Source organism: Haliotis rubra, unplaced genomic scaffold, assembly GCF_003918875.1.
Source record: "Haliotis rubra isolate DU_JTF1 unplaced genomic scaffold, ASM391887v1 Scf443, whole genome shotgun sequence".
Taxonomy (NCBI): domain Eukaryota; kingdom Metazoa; phylum Mollusca; class Gastropoda; order Lepetellida; family Haliotidae; genus Haliotis; species Haliotis rubra.
In genome coordinates, this window is record NW_025767128.1 from 804189 (window position 1) to 825938 (window position 21750).

Sequence of the window (21750 nt, forward strand, 5' to 3'; positions counted from 1 at the left end):
ACTATGCCCAGGAGATATTCATACTTGAATATTTTGGTCATTTATAAACCGCTCTATTGTTGACGCAATCGACAGAAACCTTGCAGTTGCAATAGAAGATGCCAGAAAACATGTTGTGCATAATTAATAGGTATCAGCCTGCAATAGGAGTTAAAAGAGGAAAGTATGGATAAAGTACACGAATTTCCAGCCAAGCTGAGGATGTCGCCCAACTATACTATGTACACGGTCGCATTTCGTCCTGTTGTATAACAACATTCTGATGATACTGTAAGAGATACTGTAAGAGATACAATATTGTTAAATATATATAACACTTACTGTAAGCGATACATCATTGCTAAATATATATAACACTTACTGTAAGAGATACATCATTGCTAAATATATATAACACTTACTGTAAGAGATACATCATTGCTAAATATATATAACACTTACTGTAAGAGATACATCATTGCTAAATATATATAACACTTACTGTAAGAGATACATCATTGCTAAATATATATAAGACTTACTGTAAGATATACATCATTGCTAAATATATATAACACTTACTGTAAGAGATACATCATTGCTAAATATATATAACACTTACTGTAAGAGATACATCATTGCTAAATATATCTAACACTTACTGTAAGAGATATATGCATTGTTTATAGAAATATACCAATCGTTTACAGATGCATGCTTAAAATGTACAAATGCTTACAAATAATATACACTCTCTTCACAGAAATACAACCATTGCTTTACCAATTATTTTCAAAACTACCTCTGTTTTAACAAAATCATTACAAGGCTCCAACCATTCCAGGGATATCATTCCTTGTGCTGACTTACATTGAAATGTTAAAATAACCATACAAGATCTTGTCCATATACCATGTATTTCCCTATTGTAACTAGATACTGAATATGGTGCACATACTACCAGTGAGTCTGACATGACTTAAGCTCATTTCAGATGTTTTAGCACGTCAATGCACTACCCACTATTCAAAATAAAATATCGTAGAACATAAACATTCCCCTCAATCCAGGCGTGGAAAAGGCAAGTTTCGTCCACCTTGGTCAACACTGCTTCACGTTCACGGAAGAGCACACAATTCTGAAAAGACATTTATATTTCACCAATAAGGAAATAGCATTTTCTTTCAATGAAATAGATACGACCTATAGTTTATAGTCACGGAAACATTGTATTGTCAATGTATATACAACAAGTACATTTGTCGGAGCGAACGTGTACTCCGATTCCCAACATAAATTTTATAACAAAATATTTTGATTCATTTCGTGAAAATTTCGTGACATTTTCCTTTATACACATATTGAATGAATCATGCTCATTCCATTACGTCTTTCTTAAGAAGTTACATCTGTATGCAAATGCTCGTGGCATTAAATCTTTCTTAAGAAACTACACCTGTACACAGATGCCCGTTCTATTTAGTCTTTCTTAAGAAGCTGCATACATTGTATGTACACAGATGCTCGTCTCATTAAGTCTTTCTTAACAAGCTACATCTGTACACAGATGCCCGTTCTATTAATTCTTTCTTAAGAAGCTGCATACAATTTATGGTCTTTGGAATCTATATATGTATAGTTATGTCCTGACCTGCACACTGATCGTCACTCCCATTGTTTACTCGCCTTATCTCCTGTTCCCATGGGAAGGTATCATTGGTCTTCTTTCCGTGTCTTGGATTTTTCTGTACAAGACATCCGAGGGTAGCTTGCCACCGTCTCCAGACTTGGCAGGATCTGGCATCCTGTTCGCCCCGCCAACAGGATTCGCCTGCTCGTTCGCATACTGAGTTTCTTCACTGAAATCCTTGGCAAACAATCCTGTTTGTGTCGCTGTGCGGTCCATATCTTCGTAAACGTTTCCAATATGCTGTGAAGCCTCAAGGGACTCATACTGCTGAAGGTCTGTTGCCCCACTACTACGCTGGGTATTATCTATGTAATGGTAGGCTCCACTTGCTCGGACATCATCTGTAGAAAGTGTAATGTTATTGATTCATAATTATTCCCGAAAATATTGCACAACATGCCCCACTACTACGCTGGGTATTATCTATGTAATGGTAGGCTCCACTTGCTCGGGCATCATCTGTAGAAAGTGTAATGTTATTGATTCATAATTATTCCCGAAAATATTGCACAACATGCCCCACTACTACGCTGGGTATTATCTATGTAATGGTAGGCTCCACTTGCTAGGGCATCATCTGTAGAAAGTGTAATGTTATTGATTCATAATTATTCCCGAAAATATTGCACAACATGCCCCACTACTACGCTGGGTATTATCTATGTAATGGTAGGCTCCACTTGCTCGGGCATCATCTGTAGAAAGTGTAATGTTATTGATTCATAATCATTCCCGAAAATATTGCACAACATGCCCCACTACTACGCTGGGTGTTATCTATGTAATGGTAGGCTCCACTTGCTCGGGCATCATCTGTAGGAAGTGTAATGTTATTGATTCATAATTATTCCCGAAAATATTGCACAACATGCCCCACTACTACGCTGGGTATTATCTATGTAATGGTAGGCTCCACTTGCTCGGGCATCATCTGTAGAAAGTGTAATGTTATTGATTCATAATTATTCCCGAAAATATTACACAACATGTTTTGCCTGTGCTTTTACAAGTGAGTGAGTGAGGTAGTTTAGTTTTACGTCGCTTTTAGTAATATTCCAGCAATATCATGGCAGATGACACCAGAAATGAGCTTCACACTTTGTGCCCATGTGGGGAATCGAACCCAGGTCTTCGACGTGACGAACACTTTAACTACAAAAATATATCTCACAGTTCCTAGAAAACGATTGATGTTCTCACAAAAATAGTATCGGTATATGTTATCTTTTTGTGTAATTATTTTTTATACCAAAGCAATATAACCTACATTCTAAAAATATGTATAGTTTTAAGGAATCCCAATAAATATACCGGTATATCTTGTACATTCAAATATAATAGAAATATTTTAAATCAAGTCCTACGGTTTTAATACTAATAACAGTTTTATTTGTTTTTAACTGAAAACAGATACATCCAACAAATAAACTTGTCAGAATGTGAAAACCTTACTCACTTTGCATGTCTGCATCTTCCCTCGATGCATCCATTTCAAGTTCGCGCTGCAGAAAAAAAGGATGTAGAGGTTTTAAGATATATGAATTAGTTTTGAGAACTTACGCAATGGAACGATTATATGGGCTGATGCAAAGCTCTCTCTCTCTCTCTCTCTCTCTCTCTCTCTCTCTCTCTCTCTCTCTCTCTCTCTCTCTCTCTCTCTCTCTCTCTCTCTCTCTCTCTCTCTCTCTCTCTCTCTCTCTCTCTCTCTCTCTCTCTCTCTCTCTCTCTCACACACACACATTGTACCCATGTGGGGAATCGAACCCGGGTCTTCGGCGTGACGAGCGAACGCTTTAACCACTTGGCTACCCCACCGCCACTGTTTTGACATAGAAATCACGTGGTACAAAGGAAACACTATACCTCTGTGGTGCCCTGATCACGTGGTCGTCGTAAACTAGCAATACCTTTACGGACCTGAAATGAAGGTGGAAATATTCACATCTTTATTTTGTTTGTTTGTTTCTTTGTTTGTTTGTCTAGTATTTATGGCAGCTATATGACGACGGTCTTTGAACAGACTAGTTTGGACCAGACAGCTCAGGGAATTATATTGTAAGTATCGATTAAGCAATCGATCTGGGACACGATGACATGTGTCAACCAAGTCAGCGAGCCCGACCAACCTATCCCGTTAATCGCCCCCTATGACAAGCATGGGTTGCTGAAGATCAATTCTAAACCGTATCTTCACGGGTGCCATATCGTTGAGATACATTCGTTTTGTGAATGTAAGTTTGCTGTACAATTAGATACCAGAAATAGCTCAACTCAACATATATACGGCTCGTACGAGAGGAAATCAAATTAAAACGAGATTTCTTCGTAAAAGTGGTCTCTGGGAACTCACTGTCGAAGATTTGATGTTTTGGCATCAAACCTTCTTTCACCGTATCATGATGTTACTATGAGTGAGTGAGGTGGGTGTTACGCCACTTTTAGCAATATTCCAGCAATATGACAGCGGGGTTCACACATTTTACCCATTTGGAAAATCTAACCTGGGTCTTCAGTGTGACAAGCGAACGCTTTAACCATTGGGCTATCCTATTGTTCTTAAGAGACACAGAGGTACACATCCACCTTATATGTTTATTTTAGTCATATTTCCTCTGGTCTGAAAGTTCGAAAGACAAGATATATCATTTACATGTTTGTTGGCGATACACTGTGTAATAAAGATGATCAATCCCTGCAGAACGTTGATGATTGCAAACAGATAGTCATAAACATCGCTTCCATCTTGAACGGTCAAGAGGCCGAAGATCCAGGACAAGCCAAGGACCGGTATCATGAAGCACATCCAGTGGAGAGATTTCCTGCAACAATAGCAAAAACATCTGAAAATGTTCCATGATTCCATGTCAGACAAAAATATATTTTCTTACATTTTCATACAGTCACTGTTGAACTTAAAACCCTATGTGTAGCCATGGGTGGTAAATCATTTGCGGTAAACTTCCATGCTTAAAGACAATTTGTTGTTTAACGCCGCACTAGTCCAGCTATATGGCCGCGATCTGTAAATAATCCAGCCTGGACCAGACAATCCAGTGATCAACAGCATGAACATCGACCTTGGGATACGATGACTATTTGAACAAGGCCGTTCAACTTCAACTAACACTTGGCTTACATGTAACAGTACTGACCAGTGTCAAAATGGATCCCCAATCTAAGGTGGCTATTTTCAAAACAACTGAGAAAGCTCTTTCACCCAATTTGGGTGTAATACATTTGATAGGTAGAGAGTTGGTTACAAATTGGTTTGTGGATTGAAAGTAGATTCTGTGGGCACATATAGGTATTGGCACGTACGCTTCCTTTCCTTGATCATCTTGGAGTCGTGCAGCCCGTCTCGCCAGGTGATTATGTATCATTTTCCCAGTTACAACGAAGTTAACCTGTAACAATAAGAATAGCATTGTTTAAACTGAAAATGGGTTTTGTGAAGAAACTGTTTACTTGTCAGCAATAATAATATTCTTACTTTATCGCGTATAAATGCATGTATAAATTGTTGTTGCCTTCTTCCAAACTCATGAAGACGCAGTACTAAGTTACGTCCCTTGGCCATGTCATGATCCGCAGACTTAGTTCGATTCCGCCGAGAGTATGATCCTAGTATTGTCAGCACTATGGATGGAAAACTCTATGCCATGAGTCACTTCGGCAAATTACGCTGACACGGTCTGGTACACACTAAAATTAGTGACTCTCATTAATTGTACTGTTTAAAACACTTACGCCAAAGTGAAATATGGATCCCCGGGTGGCTTAGTATTACACAAACTTCAAAAGTGGAAACCATCAAAACCTGCTTTTCAGTGCTACTTGTTGTTTCCTTGCCCGGCGCTAGGCATGAGGGGGATGGAACAAGGACTGGAAGGTCATTATACTGTGCCTGCTTGACTTATTCATATTAGAACTGCGGCATTCTATCACAGTGAGCTATAAATCCGGGACTAGGCCAAACTAATACAACACACATACTTAAAACATTCACACGTAAACTCATAGTACTATATAAGTGCAATAAACGGATTTGTCATTTTCAGTGTATAGAAATAAAACAACCACTCACGATGAGGATGAGGAGCACAGGAACAATGAACAGCCATTTCATATCACCCATGAGCGACAACCAGCAACTGCGAACAATAGACACATGACAGATCACCACATGACCAGCAAGTTTAACGTGAGTGAGTTTAGTTTTACGCCACTTTTAGCAATGTTCCAACAATATTACGTCGGGGTACATCTGAATTGGGCTTCACACATTGTTCTCACGTGGGGAATTGAACCCGGACCTTCAAAGGTTCATTTGCTTTAAATACAACGTATCAATTCAATGTGCAACAATTAATCCGTGTGCGAAATATGCGCCATGTCGGAAAGCGCTCGTAAAATCTCCAAAATCATCATCATCATAATCAAGGTGCATGTGTTCCCTGTGGACTTACGCAAATATTTGCAGCTCTTTTACATATGAGATAACACTTGTAACACTTACTGCAGGTCTGGTTCATAGACTTGCAACTGAGAACATGAGATTATGACTGCTAGCACGGTCAAGCCTTGAAAAGAAAAAACAACCCAGTAATTATCTAAAGACACAATCGTTTAAAAAGGACAATGGAAGGATGCAACAATGTCACTTCTAGATTCTACACTAAACGTGATGAATATCCTTTTTTCATTGTCTTAATAAGCAATATATTGTTTGTTTTTTCAAACCTTGGAAATGTTTTGTACATGTACAAGTTGGGGTGACATTGATAATACCTATCTATGTTTACGCGAGGGCATCTTTAGACAGATTCTAGGTTCAAGGATCTGTAAGGGTGACAGATCAGTTTTCAAAGATATGTGGCTTCACTGGTATGCTTACCACAACCCGCGAGACATTTGTGAAAAACATCAAATGAAAAACGCGCCTTCTTGAAAATACAACATCAACGCCAGAGACGATTATCCGAAGAAATATCCATTTGGCTTAAAAGGCAAAATATGAGTGAATAATATATGAATGGATCACTGACAAACAATGATGACGGTAGGTGTTCTAGAAAAGGGTATACATGTCCTGGCCTACCGATAGCACCAGTTTTACGCCAGATTATACTAGACGTTTTGATGATCCATAATTCATATCTCAAATTGGCGTAATGTTATTAAACTTGGCCTTAGACGTTTACCACTGTGATCAACCAGGTACCGTGCTGGCAAACCCATAAACCTAACCGTGGCGAATCGGGATTTGATCCCCACGAGCTGGCGTGAACAAGGGAAGCAACTCTAAACGGCAAACTGTCGCGCCAAAGACAATTGACGCAATGCTGTAAAACGATGACTTACCCCAAGCTCCAATTAACAGGGGTTTGAGTTTGGACGTGTTCCGGAGCAGGTTCGAGTCAGACAACAATGCCTCTAGGCCGGAAGCGAGCATCATAAAGAAGGTGGCCATGTAGAAGAAGTGGACGGCCACGGCGAATGCGATGCAGAGACCCTGATAGACAATATTATCATGAAAATAGCAGCAACAAACTTTGTTTTATTTTCTTAGGAGAGAAAAATATAGCTCAACTCTATTTCATTGTGTCAAATATACATTATGCATACAGACTACAGAAAAAAGTACAGTTTCTAAGGAAAGTCCTTTAGGCTATCGATAGTTCACGTACATTCTTAAAGGTGGAAAGTTTAAGCTTTGAAAACATTTATACTCATTAACTAATTTAATCATTGTCCTGATAAGGCAGTGAACAGTATGGACACCTAAATTAATACCAATTATTGGAAGATATTATAATCACAATGATGATTCGGTTAATATGCTAGACCTGCAATGTATGACTCACAAATTCGTCCCTTCCTATCCCAATCAGGAGCAGAAGCAGAGCAACAGCAAGACACACACAGATGTGGATTACGATAACACCTTGATCAGATCTTATGTACCTGAAACAGATAACGTTACCTCTGGACACGGGTGTAGCAAATGAGTGAGTGGATTTCAGTGACTCTTTGAACAGTATTCAGTCACACCTTGAAGGAAACCCCAACACGCAGGAGACATTTGCCTCTTGGTTGAACTCCTCGACCAAGAATATGGTGATGCGAGGCTATGAATCGTAAAAGAGACATGCTAGTCCTAGGCCAAATGTTAGAAAAGTCCCTATCTTTTAGGATCTCTCAGCAGCAGTAAAAGCGTTGTATCAGGTTGCTGAAAAACAAACAAGGATAACCCCACTGTTGAAACAGTGTCCACATCTCCATAGACCAACTTCATGAGTATGAACCACATGGTGTAATGGACGGTGACAAGCACTGATGTTCAACATGATCAGGATATGCAGTATGGGTGATAAGGCCTGGTGTATCATATTACCTAAAATGATGTTATCTCTACATGCGTAGGAGTAATGCTTGGAACAAGAACCCATAATCAGCTGATCCTGTTACAGAGTTACCTGACATGACAAGATTGTTATATGAGTTTTGTTAGATGATTGTAACAGGTTTACCTAATATGAAATATTTGTATTCACAGGATTTGTATTCACAGGATGATCAGGACTTAGTTAATACCTTATCGCACGGAAACTAAATCTACAGGACATGTACAACGTGTGGAAGAATATCTCATCCGGTCATGCGTAACGTAAGAACCAGTTGCATTAATGTTTTCAACGATAATAGCACTATCATGTCATAAGTGCTTACTCAACTCATTAGCAGGCAACAGCAACATGAACTTTACACCACACACCAAGATGCTACCAAAATCGAGTACCTCCACGTGACGGCGTACACGACGACTGTGATGACCAACAACACAATCGCCACGCTGCAACAAGCAATTTCTGCCGGTGTCAAAGGGTGACGTATTAAAATCTGTTTAGCGTCCTGTAAAAAAGTACAGGATCATAATTAAGGCAATGTTACTAATTAAAAACTAACATTATATTTAGTTTAACATATGCCTGGAAATTAAAACAATGGTACATTTCTCATACATTTCAATAAAATTCTCGAAGATGATAATTTTTAAACAATGAAACAGTATCGAAACCGCAGTGGTCTGTTCGCTTTGTCAATATGAAGCTCTAATTGTCTACAACTTTGTCTTATATGTGATGTTACATAACAGATACGGTTAATTGCTGGATAATGTTTTCTTTCTATATTAAACTCTCATTACGACGTCTAAAATGTCCGATGGCGTGAATGTGTCGTATAAGAAAATATGAGAATGAAGCTAGCGAGCTTGATAAAAGGTCGCTTTAAACGATATTTCAGCTATACCACGGCGTTTCAGTTTAATGTAGACGGAATGTTCGAACTGGCGATGTCTTTGGCATTGACCACCTTGCTTGAAATACGCAAAAGGGCATGGTACACGCGTCTACATACAAACACAAACACACGCACGCACACGCACTCGTTCACGTATGTTTATGCATACTTACTGGACTCATAAGTACAGCAAAGTTCGTCAGATGACCACAGGAGCACTCTGTGGAAGATGTTCCTGACATACTGACATTGCATCCCTTAGAATCCCACAGGCTGAAGAAGAAATAACACCAAGTTAATATATAAGTGGAATTAACGTTCTGGAATAATTTCACGGCGTGTGAGCTCAGTGCGTGAATAGGGACTGAAGAGCTATGGCAAGGCAAGTTTAAGTTATGCAAACCTGTGTGGTAACTACAGGCCAGAATCACAATGTTGGTGAATCTTGTTTTCTGCGAACGATAATTCTTTAGTATTTTGTCTACGGGACGCGACACTGTAAAGCGAAGTAGGACTCTTAAATGACTCGGTCATTCTTGTCCTTATAACAAGTTCTCTTTCACAATAGCTCTGTCTCCAGGATCAGGGTTTTACATGGACACATTGATTCAGACTGGCGAGACACCACATGATTGTCCAATTCTAGTATCTGTAAAATCAACTGCCAACAACACATTGTTTCAAAGTTACACATAGTTCATAGTTTCAGTTAAAGTAACATCTAGGTTTGACAGGTGTACCTGACAGATTATCTAGTCTCAACAGAAAGTCCTTGTCCCTCATCAGCCATAACAGTTGGTCCATCTTGGAACAAGCTGCTATCATTTGTTTGTTTGTTGAACGTCGGACCAGATAGGCATCATGGGTATCGGTCTCCGCATGTCGGATACGATGACATGTGTCAACCAAGTCAGTGAGCCTAACCACCCGATCCCGTTAGTCACCTCTTACAACTAGCATTATGTGGTTGAAGATCAATTCTAACCAGGACCTTCATGGGTGTAGCTGCTTTCAGCTAACGATGTTGTTCCATTAGTTGACGTTTTCGCCACATCTAGAATGCCAGGTACAAACAATACATACCCCTGTGATGTATTCAGGTAGACGCACATTCGATCTTCACCAGTTAGAGAAAGCTGGAATGAGAACACAAACCAAACTCAGACATTTCTTGCACTATTAAAGTGTATTTCGCACTATCAGATCATAGCCTTCAATCAGATTATACAATTTGAACACTTTTAATTTCAGAATGACTTTTTCATGCTAACAGCCATGCCATATAATACTGTTTCCCGTAACGAATTATATAGAACATTTAAAACTCTAATACAACTCGAATTGTATTCATCTAAACTTACTTTTAAGTGTAATAGAAACATATTTGCCAAATATAGAATAGGTTTGTTGGACTTAATGGTAAATAGAGGCAGAAAACTGTCCATCCCAAATCTGAAAGATCTTGTCCTTTCTGTAATTCTTCAATAGAAGATGAACTACATTTTACCCTTGACTGTCCATTTTGTGAAGATTTACGTTACACGTATATCCCAGAACGTTATCTGTCGGAACCACCACTGATAGCTTTTACCAGTATATTAACAACTAATAATGAATCCACCCTACGTAATCTAGCTCTCTATGTTAAATATGCATTTATTCGTCATAAAGAGCACTTACAATTAATAATCTTCTAACGTTTATCCCTACAACATGTATGTAACTCTCTTGTATAAGGGCCGTTGGCCTAAATACAATAAACGACTGTCTTGTCTACTCTTTCCCTTTGGAAAACAAAAAGGTATGAAGCCTTTACATCTGTATGCATCAAGGTCATCTTCAATGGCGGATCGAGTGCTTTCGTTGGAGCAGGAAATAGGTTAAAGGCGAGGAGACCCGAGTTGACCACCAGTCTTCTGGATCCATTCTTGCTGGAAACAGAAGTTTCAAATAAAAATATATCACAAAAAGATAAATATATTCTGACTATGAATTATTATACTCGACGTTCATACGACGACGTGCATGCGTGTGTATGTGGATGTGCGGCTGCTTGTACTAGCCCAGTCTTAAGCTGGTTTTATAGTGCTAGCCCACTGAGATGCCATGCCGCAGTGAAGCATGAATACCCCACTCAGACACATTATACTGACTCCGATCCGACCAGTCCTTGTTGTACCCATTAATGCCGAGCGCCAGGCAGGGACCAACAAGTACCATATGTTAACGTCTTTTGGTATGACGCGGTCGAGGATCGAATCCGCGATCTTCCGCTCTCAAATATATTCCTAACACAGAACTGTGGCGATACAGTGTAACGCTAACTGGATATAAATACCTACACTATTTATTAATATATCTTGATGAGATAACCAAATATTTTATATGACCCTACCCAGTGGCTCCCCCTGCTGGTTCAACTACTTGTCCCCGGTCGGAAGTAGAGATAAGATGTTCTTGTAGAACATTGAGCTGAATCTTACTGACGCATCTGCTGAAACAATAAACAAAATATTAAAGCATAAATAATTAATAATACTCAGAATATCTGTACAATCTTTATGAAATGAGGACAATGCACGACACCCTCAGAGTGCAATGATTACTTAAATTAAACCAGGTCACATGCGACCACGGGAGATGAGAGAAAATATGCTGGTGAGAAACAGTAAGTATACAGAAGAAGGCTGAATTCTACCAAGCATTAGACAAGTTATCATCGCCGAAATAATCCACATTTGAGGTCCAATACACATATATGATTCCCGTATGAAAACATATAACTATCGGATATCCATTTCTGGGAGTTTCCTTTCTTTTTCATTTTTTATTTTATGTTTTTTGTTTGTTTGGGGAGAGTTCAGTTTAAGGCAGCGTCTAACATGGATGTACACATTCGTTTTGGCTTGTAGCTTAGCTCTCCAGAATCAGAAACACTACGTTCAGAAATGGAAGGAAGTTTGTTGCTTGAAGGATATCTTGTTGGCGCTTTACCATCACGAGGAAAAAATATGCATACTATACTCTTAAACAAAGTGGACCGCCTCCGTGGTGTAGTGGTTAGAGCGTCCGCCCGGAGAGCGGAAGGTCGCAGGTTCGATCCCCGACCGCGTCATACCAAAAGACGTTAAAATATGGTACTTGTTGGTCCCTGCCTGATGCTCGGCATTAATGCGTACAACAAGTATTGGTCGGCTCGGAGTCAGTATAATGAGTCTGAGTTGGGTATTCATGCTTAACTGCGGCAGGGTATTGCAGTGGGCTAGCACTATAAAACCAGCTTTAGCCTGGGCTAGTACAAGCAGCCGCACTTACACATACACGACGTTAAACCCAATTTCACCTAACCTCACCTTAAACAAAGTAGGGGAACTTCCTTTTCTTATTTACGATTAAAACAATTGGGAGATATATCGGAGTCAATCAATGTTGGTAATGATAATAATGAATGTTGTGAGAGTGCATCACTACTTGCACTTCCTTATGACCATAGTTGTTTGAACATTAATCTTGAAAGATGATTGGTGTATGACGTGAAATTTGCATGTGTACGATTTTCATTTTCAAACAAAAACACCCGGCCAGAAGCAAATACTAACAACTGTGTGATGGAAGATGATTTTCAAACTTAATGATCTACAGTGATTTATCGACCATCGTTTTTAACCGTCAAAACCAAGAATGACACCCAATGCACATGTATGGGGCTACTGCGTTGTGCACGTGCATCCCATGCGTTGTGTTTAGGGGTGGTGATAAAGAGAAATGGTGCTGCGTTCATAAGAAATCTGTGTTTGAAACGTTTGTTAACGCTTATACTTCTGCAATGATGGTTTTGAAGACGAATATCATATCCTAATGGCTTGTCCTTTGTAGAGAGAGAAGAATATACCACCTTGTTATTATACATACCACTCTAAACTTGAATTTACACAACTGATGTCCAGCCAAGATAAGTATGTATTGTTTGATACTGCTATCTATCTGACCAGGAGTTCACACTACGAAACTATGAGCGGGCGCTCATGGCATTATGATTCTCCATATAAATCACGTCATTGTACTATAGGCCCCAAAGGCCATCATCTACGAAAATAAAGAGTCTGAGTCTGAAAGTGTCAGTGTGTGCTTATACTTCCTATCCAAATTGAAAGTTCAGGTTCCCCTACTTTTGTTAAAGAGTATATTAGAAATCAAATTACGTTTAAAACGAAACTTGATTTAGAAAACGTATACTACCTGTCAGTTGTTTCAGTGTCTTGCTGTCAAGCTTCAAATTGGCTTTACTTGTGCCAGTGTTGGAATCCGAGTTGGTAGAAAACTCTATACCTTTCACAGCTGCAGGATCTGTTTTACCAACCTTCAGTTCTAAATAACAACATGGAAGGACAAGTGTAGATAGTCATATTATGTCGATGACAATTCAAAATGCGCAGAAATGCTTGGAATAGCGGTCTGGAATGAAACTATATCGGTCAACGCCATCTGAAAGAAATATGTCGTAATCTCCCATATGCAGAGTATACCGTCGACCTTAATATGACTCGAGTCTAGAAAGGCAAACAGCGCATAAGCATAAGTGTTTGTCGACAACAATATAAGCGACAACAAGTTTTCCATGATACGAAATATCTTCAAAACGCACAGTCCCATGTTCGATTCCGATAGGAGACTATTTAATCCGACAGTCATCCACGTCTATGAGCCATGATGCCATGTTCGGTCGGCCATTACGACAATCCTTGAGATTGTGGGCCCGTTCTCACCCAGATTCACATGGGATAAAACAGGAAGTGATTTGGGCATCCGTTTCCAACATCTATGAGTAAATTTCATTTTCCATCTCTGTATGTTATTGGGTGAAATGAAACATTTATAACGATGAAGGTTCTCAGAGAGTGGGTGAGTTATGTATTACTCCGCTTTGAATAATTACTTTAAGTCATTTATATCGTGTGACAGGGAAATATGTGGCGGGCAAGTCCCTGCGTTCATGTCATGCGAGTTCTAGATCATTACTTCTTTGGTGAAACGGTATTAGAAAGTCCCTGGCACATCATCTGGGTCAAACGAGATGTAAATCAAATAGTAGACCCGTGAAGATCCGGGTTCGAATTGGTCTTCAGTAACACTATTCTTGTTGTAAAAGGCGACTAATGGGATCAGGTGGTCAGGCTCGCTGACTTGGTTGACACATGTCATCGTGTCCCAATTGCGTAGATCGATACTCATGCTGTTGATCACTGGGTTGTCAGGTCCAGTCTCTATTATTTACAGACCGTCGCCATATACCTGGAATATTGCTGAGTGCGGCGTCAACAACAACCAGATACACACTAGTTTCTGGTACGCCTTAAGTACCCTATTGTGAACATTAAACGACGAAGATCCCGTATGCGAGCCCCCGATACTGAATCATATCGGCAGACCTACCAATGTTAGTTGACTCGGCAGTGAAGACATCTCCCTCGTCCAGACAGTTAGTTGTTACATCGGTCATTCTGTCCAGTAGCTGAAGCACCGTAGTTTGCGATGTCGCTGTATCCTGTTTAGAAATATATGCTGTGTTAATACATCATCATACAATGTATAGGGCCCTTAAGTAGGTCACGGCACTTCGCGAGACCTTAATACTTCCGGTGATAAACAACGCGCAAAGAGAGCCAACTTAGTACCGGAAGTAGCGCCTCACGAGACTTACAGGCCCTTTTGTAACTAGCTGGTTTACCAGTCCTTTGGTTTAAAGGATGCGGCACACCAAGTTGAAGCATAGCTTTGTCATGATCTTGACAACCACAACCACGAGAATGAAGACGTGCTTTCATGACACTGTGTCAGTCACTTGTTGAATGGACGAATTGATGGCGAGCTATCTTTTTAACATGTGAGCGGTATATAGATTCGGTTTTATTATCATCAGACGTTTTCATATCACTGTAAACATTAAATGTTAGTTTCAACAATTCCATTACAACGACTTTCCTATACATCAGATGAGGAAATTGAACGCTATTACTAGTAGAGAAACGTTTGGGGACCATGGTCAAAATACAATATTTTGCTCAAATTATTTCTTGCAACTACCCCTAACTATACGTTTTCATTACATAATGGAAGCACAGAAAAAACAAGCTACAAAACATATAATGCCGATTCAGTCCTACGATAGAGGTAAGACATTTAGAAAACGTTTCTGTAATTTTGAAATTTGCAATTTTTCTTATTCCAGTTGCCCATACCAAATACAGCCTTGCCATACCTCAAAGCAATACATTGAACATGAAAACACACGACTCTCCAGAACAATACCCACCTTCAGTTTCTTCCATTCGCCTACTGTCCGTGAATCAAGAATATTACTGACGCTCGCCAGGAATCCCTGAACGTAAAATGCATCAGTGGTCAAAAGAACAGCACATGCAGGAAAGCATATACAAATTTCAGATCTATGAAATAGTAAGTAGATAAGCATGCATTCGTCTCTATGAATAGTTCGTACGACAATAATAATCCACGTTTGAGCAGTTTACCAATATAAGAATGTCGTGTATGTCTTTCGCAGTCAGATATCTGTCCTTTGTATCAAGTAGGCCTTTTGATATATTAATATTATCTTTTATTTAAAATCTTCACCCCATTGCTACTTTGTGACCAAATATATACAACAGTAGTAGCACCTGTTAGTAATTAGCATTAAACAGACCTATGATAAACGATCAAGGTTGTCTGGGTACGTTGATATGTATTTAGTCAGGTCGCGCACTGTAACCTCCTACTGGAACCCCAATTCAATGACTGGCCTGTACATCACAAAACCCTTTCAGTCACCCAGAAGTCTTTAGTCTTAATTGTTTTCAATACAAAAAAGATGTAGACCTCTATGAACTGTTTTGTGTCCACTTTGCTGTCAGTGACGATGCAGCCTTCGATAAGGTTCAACAGCCGACCAAGAGCCTGCAGTGATAGAACGATCCACTTGCTGGACAGTTCATTGGGCTGTGTACTCTCCGAGATTGCTCTGGCAACGCTGGAGATGTTCGCGACTCGCAGACCCTCTTCAATCCACTCAATCTGGAGCAGCAATCCGTTTCATAATGATTGAAACATATGTCAATGCAAATACATAAAAATCCCGGTACTTGTACATGGTATTATTCGTTAAATAGAAGGACTGATCCGTGTCGGAAATAGGTTTTGATTCTCCTTCGCAGCAGTCATGAGCAATATGTTTCATCTTGGCGAAAACAAAGTATTTTCATTTTTAGTCAAGATTATGTGAGATGGGTTTTGAGCTGCTCTTAACAATATTTAGCAACATCATGGCGGAGGACACCGGAAATAGGTTTCGCAAAGTGCACATATGGGGAGTGGAACCCAGGCATGACGAACGAAAGCTTTATATCAGTGGGCGTACATTATAGCATCGTTTAAGTATCAAGTCAGTACGTGACACGCTATTTTGCTGAGCCCATGGACGTCACGTTACGACGTGAACTAACGTGTTATAAACGTAAATACGTTGGGATGATTACATTATGTCCTTATATGATTTCATTTAACTTTAAGAAATCTGATTTTGAGGACTGTACTCACATCATCAATGACCCGTTCTAAGCGTCGAACGGCGCACTGACCACTGTCCTCGTCCAACCATTGGCCATCATCACCACAGTGGCGAGTAATTACCGCTGAAAATGTCAGGTTTCAATTTACAACCTTATTTTACAATATCGAACAAACTTTATGGATAACATCTTCTTTTTATTCGTGAGTGCGACGTTTCGATACAGATACTTGTACCGTTGTCAAGCATAATGGAACATGAAGAAGGGGGAAGTGTATATATGCTAGATGTAACAATGTAACAAAGAAAACAACATAATTACATAAAAGGCTAGGCAGAAAGTTGATGAAGCCAGAGAGTAGACAAAGGACAGGCTCACGAATAAAAAGAAGTTGTTATCCATAAAGTTTGTTCTATGTTGTACTTCCCAACTTCTAAAATGCCACTCAAAGAACTTATTTTACAACCTTACGTAATGCTTACAAAATCCATTGATATCATTTTGTTTATACTTATGCTGTATTTTCACGACGGACAAACTTGGAATGGGTTGATCACTGGATTGTCTGGTCCAGACTAGAATACTTACAGACCGTCGCCATATAGCTGGTATATCGATGAGTGGAAGTTTGACAACAAATAAACATGGAATTTGTAATACATGTCCTTATGGGCATTATCACACACTTCATCGTTTGAAGTCGATATTGTTTCTTATTTTATAATTCTGAAATGATGGCTGATTTGTACACAATATTATATCACCTGTGCCACCCGTAGGACAAGGATATTCCGCAGTAGAACCAGCCCGTGTCCCATGCCAGTTTCCTTCCTTGTCACATCGGAGGACCTCAGCTGGGTAACAGTAAATTGCACATAGGTGAACAATACTACATCTCGGTGCCTTTGCATTACTTAATCTATCCACTCACCTCACTGTCATGTGTACCCGCATCTGAGAGGTGTTGGTTTGTACCAATAGTCAGCAATATCATAGTGGATATGACTTCGACGTTATATGAAATTAATTGTAATGTTAAAGACCCTCGTCATCGTATTCCAACTGCGTAGGTTGATGCTTCTGATGTTGATTCCTAGATTGTCTGGTCCAGACTCGATTATTTACATATTGCTGCCATATTGCTGGAATATTGCTGAGTGATGCGTTAAACAACAAACATACGAACAAAATACCCCCGTTCAATTAATATATAGCGCTTGATTGAGTTTATCCAACGTCTATCTATATCCGACTCACCTCCAATAATGGTCACGGTTGTAGATTGACTTCTCTCCCCCAAACCGACATCATTTTCACCCTCACAGAAGTAAGTTGCGTTCTGAAATCCACCGCCAGTGACGCTAAGCCGGGAACCTGATAAACATCCCTCTCGAACATAAATACCGACGACCTGGTTCCCGATCCACAAACGTTACAACCTATCCAGGGCTCCAGATAAGGGCCGTATCGGCGTATGTACGGATAAAAAATATGCAAGATACGGTAGGAAATAATTTAGAAAGCGTAGCAGATACGCACCACAGCAATGGTGTACGGTCTTAGAATCATTTACAGACGTCTTTATCTGGAAAAGTATCGTTTTATTGTTTATTGACCTGTTTACACAAGAGTAGCAATGTTGTGGTGCATATATGACACGAAACACAAGATTACTGATACGCCATTAATTTCCATTCAGTACTCTAAATGTACTCTGAAGGTTTTCCAGTACTCCTATATTGAATAAATAAGGAGTACGTACTCCTGATCATGAAACATTATCTGGAGCCCTGCCTATCGTAACTCTATACTTTATCATAGCCTTAAGAATGGCATAGAGCTACGAACGGTTTCTAATACTTATCTAATATAAAATAGCAAGTCAAGAATCTTGAAACTGTTTGTATTCAGTCCTCAACTAGTATTGCCCTGTATCAGTTCCTTGCTGACATATGTCTTTAACTGATGCAAGTAACTCGAGACTGATACACGGGCTCCAGCTCTGTGTGGATATACCTCTAATGTACACACAGATAAAATCTTTCAGTATGAAGACTGCCATTTTTCAGTCAACCATGATAAGGCACTACTTCGTCACCACTGCTGTTTAATAAAGTGTTGATCATATATGGATTCCAGGGTGCCAGAGATCTTAGCTTTTAGGTGACCGTAACTCCCTTATCTTAACATAAACTTAAGGTGGTCTTAACGCTAAGGTTGCTTTGTTCAACGGCAGCCGGAACGTGTAATCGGAATCCTACGGATTTTAAACCTGAATTCGTTTCGGTATCAATTTCATAAAAACGTGAAATCATTAGGATACACACACGTACGCACGCACGCGCAATGGCAAATACACACGCACGCAAACACACACATACACAAACACGCACGCACGCAAACACACACACACACAGACGAAAATGCAAACATAACAAAAAGCAACACATTCATGTAATAACTGAGAGTACTTACTTGTTCCCACTGTCATTAGCCCATTCTGGTACCAGTGAAAGGTCGGGGTCGACTCAAGGACCGACGACCTTGTCAAGTTGCAGCTGAGTGTGATATCTTCACCAGACCTTATGACGACACTCTTCATAGGCAGGAGAGTTACTACTGGACGGGGTATAACGAGTACGTTCATCTCCTGACTTGATATCAGCCCACCCTCATCCCTGAGACTGCACTGAAAATCTCCTGGAAAATGTATATACACGAACATTAAAGCTGTCAAGAGGCCACTGGATTGCAGTAACTAGAGCATTTTACAAATTACATTTATTCATATGTAGATGCTTTATGTAAATCTATTTATTCTGGACAGCTTTCTAGCACAGAGTTGAGGTACCTAAACCAACCCTGCTGCTGAAACTGAAAGATTTTGTTTGTTTATTGACACACTCAGCAATATTCAAGCTATATAGCAGCGGCCTGTAAATAATCGAGTCTGCACCAGACAATCCAGTTATCAACAGCATGAGCATCGACCTACGCAACTGGGATACGATGACATGTGTCAATCAGGTAAGTGAGTCTGTCACCTGATCCCGTTAGTCTCCTCTTACGACACGTATGGGTCACTGAAGACCAATTCTGACCCTGATCTTCATGGGTGAGAAACCCAAATAATCACCAATGAATGTTCTCAAATAGGCATTGTTCTTGTTCCCACATACAGTACTTACTCACTCCGACGTCAAAACAGTATGGCCTTGAACAATACCTCTAGAATTACATAAATATTTCCAAATTCCGATTTACATGCAGGGATCGGAAATGATCGATAAATGATCCTGTCCACAAAATCAAATTGTCCAACTGCGTGCACTTTATCATATTTTAATAGCGCTGTAAGCAAAGACAGCATTAGTTCTAACCACATGAGTGTAAAAGGGGTGCACCTGAATCTTTGAACAAGATGTTAGCAGCGGTGAGTGTTCCGACGTAATGCCCTTCATAAGGACTCGTGAGGTTTGTCTGTAGTCGAGAGTTGGACAAGGGTACAACGAGTGCGTTCCTGGACGTCATCCGCCACTCCATGGTCACGTCACCAACAGGTTGGACAAAGGTACCATTGCACGTCAGTTGTATCTCGGTGTTGTCCTTGGTGGATTCCGGTGTGTTTGAGGCGTTCGGTGAGGAATACTCGATCTGTGATACCTGGGTGGAGCCAACTGAAACGAAACACATGATTGAGATGGATCAAATACTCTCCGAACGGTGTCAATCATGTCCTGGCCCACGACAAAGAGAAGCTGTTCTGCAGTGGCCACTGGTCTTTAAAAGGTTTGTGCCCAAAATTCTGGGACGACCTAGGTCTTCCTGTGGCCTGCAAGAGGTTCTGGATGCTGTTGCCTCATTGGAAGGTGACGTCTATGTCAGCGTGCTGCTTCAAGAGTCGTCGGATGTGGTGGCTAGTTGATCCTATGTATGGGAGACTGATGGTGAAGGGGGCTGTTATCGGGGCGGTTTGGTTGTTGTATGTCATCCCTACTGGCTTCCTATCAATTTACTCAATCTCTCATACAAACGTTGTACATCAACCTCATCTATTGTATTAACAACTCATTCCCTATGTACTGTAACAACAACTCCTGTATATATTCTCTCAATTTGTTACTCATGTATCACTTGCTTGACAACGACATTAGAACCTATGTCGAAACGTCGCCTCCACAGAATAAAAGAAGTTGTATATCCATAATAATTGTCATTATTCTTCATCAACTCAACTTCTAAAATGCCCACCAAAGAAGAAAACCTCATTGAGATGCTCAATAGCTTTGACTGATCACTCTTGCACCTTGCCACGTTTAAGACGCCTGCACTTCCTGAGCCCCTTAGGTCACTCAAGTTATGTTGGACAATGGCCGGACAATTTAAGTCATTTTTCAGTGTGAATGATCCCTTGACAAGACTTTCAAGTTCACCCATGTAAAGAAGATAAGTAAGACTTGGGGGTCTGAGATGAGAAGGTCCAGGTCATTACACAAATGGCCCTGTGTAGATGAAACGCTTTCAAAGGAAAATGAAACGGAATCACGGAATGAGTTTTCACGGTTTAAAACTATGCATGTGGCATCAATGATTTTTATTGAGGAATATTTCTTTTCTGTGATCATTTTTTCCAAAAGGAATAGGCGAATGTATGGACTATCAGATTCGTACTAAGAAGGGGTAATATTATATTCTCACCTCGATTGCTAATGATGAGGCTTGTCTCGTTCACTCTCATGCTCCCTACAGATCCATTGTTAATAGACCTTGTCAGTTCCGTAACTGCACTCGCAGAATTGTCTCCATTTGGAAAGATGAGGATGAAGTGAACGTTCACATTGTTGGTACTACTCTTGCTGTCAAAATAGATATAAAAACGATGCGAAGGATTCTCCATGACATCACATTAATACAAACATATACTGGATTGCGATTCATTACAAAAAGGAAAAGCACAATTGATTTCTCGTCATAAAAATTTGGGAATCGTAACGCGAGTTACGTGTAAAAATCAGCGTTGTTCTTAAAAAGAAAAGGTTACTTGTTGTCACGGCTTCGTTTTATAGCCGCTTAGAACATAATTCAACAATTTCATCTCAACAGCCTACTTTTTGAGAACATCTTAAATTGGCGATGACGGAAGATGTTTTACACCTTCAGTAGGGAATGTTTCTGAAATACCAATGGGGCAACGTCAAGATTGAGAACCCATGA

General features: G+C 39.9%; 2 protein-coding genes across 2 annotated transcripts in view; both read right to left on the reverse strand.

Annotated features, from left to right (window-relative positions):
• Positions 1-21750, reverse strand: part of LOC124289577 (adhesion G-protein coupled receptor F3-like) — a 155478-nt gene that overhangs the window by 111629 nt on the left and 22099 nt on the right. The window lies entirely within an intron of this gene.
• On the reverse strand, positions 324-21433 carry LOC124289572 (adhesion G protein-coupled receptor L3-like). Its single transcript, XM_046726138.1, has 26 exons — positions 21235-21433; positions 19941-20213; positions 19012-19236; positions 17794-17910; positions 17301-17390; positions 16565-16659; positions 15800-16042; positions 15285-15350; positions 14405-14516; positions 13211-13339; positions 13036-13057; positions 11367-11465; positions 10788-10902; positions 10055-10107; positions 9145-9244; positions 8469-8581; positions 7534-7633; positions 7031-7181; positions 6186-6249; positions 5754-5820; positions 4988-5073; positions 4320-4488; positions 3533-3586; positions 3126-3171; positions 1653-2010; positions 324-1117 (listed from the first exon to the last, which is right to left on the reverse strand). Exons 1-25 carry the CDS (start codon positions 21431-21433, stop codon positions 1667-1669), a joined length of 3132 nt encoding a protein of 1043 aa, XP_046582094.1. The 3' UTR covers positions 324-1117; positions 1653-1666.

Bases quoted from the DNA above. Each gene is read 5' to 3' on its own strand.
- LOC124289572 (XM_046726138.1), bottom strand. From the start codon at position 21,433: ATGGAGAATCCTTCGCATCGTTTTTATATCTATTTTGACAGCAAGAGT. The intron at 13,340-14,404 runs GTAGGTCTGCCG...GTTGTTATTTAG, and splicing joins TGCCGAGTCAACTAACATTG to AACTGAAGGTTGGTAAAACA. The intron at 7,182-7,533 runs GTGAGTCATACA...ATTGTCTATCAG, and splicing joins GGATAGGAAGGGACGAATTT to GGTCTCTGCATCGCATTCGC.